Source organism: Thermobia domestica, chromosome 6, assembly GCF_964235325.1.
Source record: "Thermobia domestica chromosome 6, izTheDome1.hap1.1, whole genome shotgun sequence".
In the NCBI taxonomy this organism is placed as follows: domain Eukaryota; kingdom Metazoa; phylum Arthropoda; class Insecta; order Zygentoma; family Lepismatidae; genus Thermobia; species Thermobia domestica.
In genome coordinates this window covers 297,094,367-297,100,366 of record NC_137459.1, presented here as the reverse complement: position 1 = coordinate 297,100,366, position 6,000 = coordinate 297,094,367, and the positions used below count along the sequence as shown (strand labels likewise).

General features: G+C 37.1%; 1 protein-coding gene across 1 annotated transcript in view; it reads right to left on the bottom strand.

Annotated features, from left to right (window-relative positions):
• Positions 1-254: 254 nt before the first annotated feature.
• Positions 255-6,000, bottom strand: part of LOC145688526 (ubiquitin-conjugating enzyme E2 N-like) — a 46,508-nt gene continuing 40,762 nt past the window's right edge. The window contains exon 4 of the mRNA XM_081762894.1: positions 255-1,927. Coding sequence (XP_081619020.1) covers positions 1,749-1,927 — 179 coding nt within the window. The 3' untranslated portion in view covers positions 255-1,748. The remainder of the gene's footprint in view (positions 1,928-6,000) is intronic.

Here is a 6,000-nt window from a genome sequence, read left to right as displayed (position 1 = left end):
AAGGTGCTCAGCAAGGTAAGATACGAGGTCCTAAACTTTTTACATATTATTTATTTCAAGATTTCTGAACTTCCATTCAAGCACACTTGCCTGTAAAGCACTGTCATCACGTCTAACCACTTCCCACTGGCTTAAGAAAACGTTGTTTCTTAACTGTTATATACATGTCAAATATACAAATGGACTGAGGTACAGTGATACGAACCACACTGTAAAATACTCTTCTTAAATAAATATGATCAAAGTCTGAAATGTATCTCTCGCAAAGTACCAAATTTTATTCATTCCTTATATCTAAAGTATACTGAACAGAACAAAATTTACAAACTAAAAATATATTTGAACGTTTATGCATGAGTACAATTTTGCACTTGTGTAATACTTTATATTTTCCCTTGCAAACAAGTACCAAAATTCGTACATTTAAAACAAATGAAATTATCGCTTTCCTAATTGAAAGAAAATAGGATTAGTTTCCATAGTTACTCTGCGATCATTAGTAGTAGCCATCCATGAACACAAATGATAAAAGAATAACAACAGTTCTCGTTCAGGAAATTCAGCGTTAGCCACAAAACTAATCTGCACTTCTAGGGTAACCAAATATTTTTCCACAAGCACTTATTTGGTAGTGATGAAAAAGACCTTACCGTTTATATTCCCACATTCACATGTTGCAATCAGCTTGAAAAGGACTCTTAACACAATCAAATTCCACCCACATGGCACTAATGTCCATCATTAAATTATTCACGCCTGCTAGGTTTACACCTACCTCACACGACACACTTTACCAATCTCACACTGAAGAGCCGAAGGGTCAAGTTTCTGTCACGCCCACCATTGTGAAGAATACCGAGTGATATCACCAAAGAAAGCTCAAAGTCCCCTCCCCCTTTTGCAACATATAGAATTAATGATAAAAAGCGTAATCATTTTAGCAGCATCTAATTTTCACGCTTTTCTTTGATCACCCTATTAATTCAGTTTGTTTTGTTTCTGTATCTGAATGCTGACGAAAAGAAAACTGCCCCTTACACAACCACACTACTAGTTCTCTCAAAATTGATCTCTCAGATACTTCTGGGAAAGCGTACGAAACCGAGATTGGAATGACAAAAACTTGCAAAGAACTGAAAAAATTGTTCTTAAAATTCTATTGAAAATTCAGAAATATGAACAGTTACCTTTTAAAACGAAGTTTAACTAAAACTTCCTTCAAGCTTTCGTTACAGCAACGAAGCAAACTACGAAAATATGTAACTGTAAAGCGAGCTAATTCAATTAACAGAAAGGACCATTTTCATTTGTTTTAACTATACGCGAACGGAATAATGGCCAATAAAGAAATTCTTGGAACAAAACATATCATGAACATACAAACTGGAAATACGTGAAAGCTGTTTCCACATCAACTTCGTAAACAATATGAAAATCAGAAGTTCACTTGCATCAACAATGCACCACTGCTACATTTAAACAATAAAACAGTGCAAGGATCCAGGCAATTTAACTTTTTTTTTTCGTCTTCTACAACAAGCAGTAAAAGTACATCAATATTTTCTGTTGGCATCTCAGTTACGATTGCGTATAAATCACAAACCACTTGAATTTATCCTGGATCATTAAGAAATTCAGTAAATCCTTCACAAAGAGCATAAACAACTTTCAGCTTCTTTGACAAGTGGTACTGGGTAACATGAAACAGTTCTCACTGCAGTTTTTTCACTCTCCTTAACAGGAGTCTTTCAATTGTCCATTGCATACATTCGCGTCCACTCCCTTGCATTCCGAATGGCTTCTGCTTCATTAACTTTCCACAATTCCGCTACATCATTTGCCAGAGGGTCATCAGGGTTAGGTGCACTAAGAAGAGCTTGTATTGACAGAAGAACTGTTCTTATCTGGAGAGCTGGACTCCATTTATCTAAAAAAAATATAATACAAGAATCAAATGTCTAATGACTCAGTTAACATGAAATCTACAATTAATAGGTAACATAATTCAACCTCATGCAGATTCAATAGTTTATTTCAATGCAATTTGAAAAGCTTTGAAATAATGCTACGAATATATATGAAGGTGAGCCAAACGAACTGTATTCACCACAAACATATTCGTACATATAATGTGCTAGTATCCACTGGTTATACAGAAAACTCAGCACACATGAATAATATCGAGTTGAGTGTTCTTGTACCTTAATACTAGCACCACTAGAATGCGCAAATGTATAAAATCTTAAGAAATGAAATCACATAAATCTTCAAACAAAACACTTTTATATACTTCAGGACAATATTAGTAAATATGAAATGAACTAGTAATGAGCTTCCCAGTATGGATAAAAATATTGTTCTTTATTGATATTTAGCAAATCTTCATTATACGTACGGAATGCTTTGCATAACGTTTAACCTCAAAGTAACGACTGACAGGTTTATTAAATGTATTTTTCCTAATTCTTGTTCTAAACAGTTTTTTTTTTTTTTTTTTTTTTTTTTTTTTTTTTTGAGGGGAGCGAAAATTGGAATAAGTCAACACGAACTGGATGACCAATAACTCGAGAATCAAAGGTATGCACAGAAAATATCTGACGTATGTACTAACCAAGTCGTCTACTACATCCATGACAAGTTTGGTCAAGATTGGATGGAAAACATATATACACAGTTCTTGTGGCTGATTTTATTATACATTAGATGATTATCCAGCGTTGCCAGGGTATCTATTTAACCCAACTTCTATTACAGAGAATAAATGAATTTTTCATATAGTCTAAAATCGAATTTTATTTGCAGGTATTTAAATGTGTAAGAGCAGTATACACATAAAGAAAAGTATAAAGTACAATCTTCATGAATTCACTCATTAAACTCAAAATTTGATCAAACAATATAAATATATACAGAGTGAATCAAAAGTCTGGACACGGTGGAATAAATCGAGAACTTAACTTCGAATCGAAAAACCAAAAAATACGTGTTTAGTAATATTAAAAAAACTATCTGATGAAACCAAACTCGACCCTCTAGACCCACCCCCTGGGGGCTGGGGTGGGGTCAACTTTGAAATTTCAAATGGAAACCCCAATTTTTGATTGCAGATTTGGATTCTACGGCCCAAACTATGTAAGGTTTCATCAACACTTTTCCGTCGATGCATTATATGGCGCCATAATCGGCGAAAGTAAATTAACTGTTTGGGGTGAAAAAGAAAGACATTTTGCTGTTAGACCGAGAATCGTTACCAACAGATCTGTCACCGTTAACGACCTGCCACTTATAAACGAATCGCTCAGGTGAACGTCGCTTTAAGATGTGAATCAACGAACGAGCAATGCCATCCCAATGTTGCAATCCCATGTCACGTGCCACTAAACGTGTTATAATTCACACATTCATACGTTGCATGTGAGAAGAGAAAACAATAATGAAACGAATAACACTCACACACACTCACACACAGGTATCACTTCTTGTACAAATGCTCCACTATAATGCCCAAATTACAGGTTACGCCTATAACCTTCGTCATGTCTATCCCGAACGAAAGTTCGATCAACGTACTTAAGAGGACTCCATGCCACGAAAATGAAATGACATTTTTGAGTTTTAGGTCCCACGATTTTGCCGGTTAGGCTAAAGGAGACGGTGATTATGAGAGAGATGAATGAAATGGTGGAATTAAGAAAGTGGGAGGAAACCGGAGATCCCGAGAAAACCCACGCACACGGTGTTTGTCCACCACAAAGTTCATTTGGCGGGAGCAGGTTTTGAATCCAGGACCCCAAGCACCAGAGGTGAACGCTCTACCACTGAGCCACCGTGGCCCCACCCATGCCACGAAATTAAGGTGGTACCGTACATATGTATTGAAATGTGCACTCTGTTCACACAATGCTCTTTAGTGGTAACTCCTTTAGTTTTGAAATTATATTGGAACGACAGAATCTTATCTTGTCTAGGGTCCGATGTGATCAATTTATTGATGACACATTAATAATGTCATATTTACGATTTTGTTTCGGGAGGGGCTTCACTAACTTTCGGGGGGACTGCCTGAAAATGTGAAAATTCTGCAAGATATTTCATTTACTTTACTATACTAAGTAAGATTTCGGGGGAGGGAGCTTAAGCCCGGAAGCCACCCCCCTAAATACGCCACTGCACATTATAGACATTTAAAAATTAAAGGATGAAAGGATTAAAAATAAAAATAAAACATACTACTACAGACTACTACTACTACTATCACTACTACTACAACTACTAGCAGATAATAATATAATATACTATAATAATAATAATAATAATAATATTAATAATAATAATAATAATAAGGAGAAGAAGAAGTAAAGAAAGAGTTCAATAACAATTTCACCCATCTAAAACAATGCGAGACTGCGAGCAGTCTCGTGAGTCACAGTCCAACTATTCGCACAAATCAGGCGAAATGATGGCGAAAATCATGATGCCGTCGCTTCGGGGGACGACGTCGTGCCACTGCTGGGCCAAGACAACCGTCTGTCTCATAGCTACCGTTCCTGAACAGCGGCGGGGCCGTCACGGTGTTCGCTGCCAAGCCGACAAACAGGCAACCGCCTTTGAACCAGCACTAGCACACCCTTTTCGCTGCTGTCACCCAATAATCGACGACGGTCGGACAAACTTCGTCGGCAATTGTTCATGGGGAACGTCTCGGTTCCAAAACCTAATAGAGGTTAGGATCTCACTTTCAACTGTAGGTCCCGTCTCTCTCGTCCCACTGCGGAAAAGGAACGATAAACACCCTAACAAACCCAATAGTCACACATTTTCTTTTGTTTTTTGTTCACATGTATACTTCTTTCATCACGTCTACAGCATTGAAGCTAATTAAAGTTCATATAGGAAGTTCTCCTGATTTCGCCATTACAGCGCCACGTCACACAGCGACAACGATGTTTCGACTAAATCTTATACAGGTTTGTGCGCAGAATCCGACTCTGCAATAAGAAATAAAAGCTTCCATTTCAAATCTTTCAGCTAACCCCACATAGCGGTAGGGTGCGGTATCGTGTTTGGTACCATTGAATAACTTTGTTGATCCGACGCGTATTTCTCAAAATACTGCACCTTGTACAGACGGTCGGAGCTAATATCAAGCTCATAAACGAAGAGGGGAGCATCTAATTTCGCCGATTACAGCATGATATCACACAACGACAAAAAAGTTTTGATTATACCTTACATTATTTGGGATGCAGTCTCCGAATCTTCAATAAAACATTGGAGTTCCCATTTGAAAAATCAATGCCCCCCACTCCTTTTCAGAACGTGGGGGCGGAGTGTTGCGTTTGATATCATCGGATAGCTTCTTGAAACATATTAAATACGTTTTTTTGCGCTTTTATGATCAGAAGTGTATTTCTCCAGTTACTCTACCGTGGCCAAACTTTTGGTTCACCCGTTATTTCAAACATAAATTAGCTTGACAGTTACAGGCTATTTTTGATAATTTCACACCATTCGAACATTTGCACGTTATAGGGCCAATTCTACACTATTCTGATATTTTTTAATCGTCAGATAAGATAACACTGGTCGCAGTGGTCATGTGTTATTTTGTGTAAGATGAGACCTACTACCGCGACAAGGTTGGATCATTCCGATAATTTATCTTTATCAGAGAATGGTACAATCGACCCTAATGAATACAATTTTAGCGATTAGAAAACAGTTATATCAATACATTTTCATCTTAGACACAGAAGTAAAAAAACACCATAGTGCAATAAGCAGATACTTCAATAACTAAACTTTTCTTCAATTTTCCTTTTACTTTTAATTGTTTTATTTTTTGTCCTCTACTCGCCGCTTTTGAATTTTCTGGTTTGCAACACTAATAATGCCCGAAGCCCGAATGAAGAAGGTGTGCCTTTCTCTGTGTCTTCTGTCTGTGTGTAGTGTGCTTCTATCCAGTGACGAGAAGGAACAGAGAAATGAACCAGTGACACT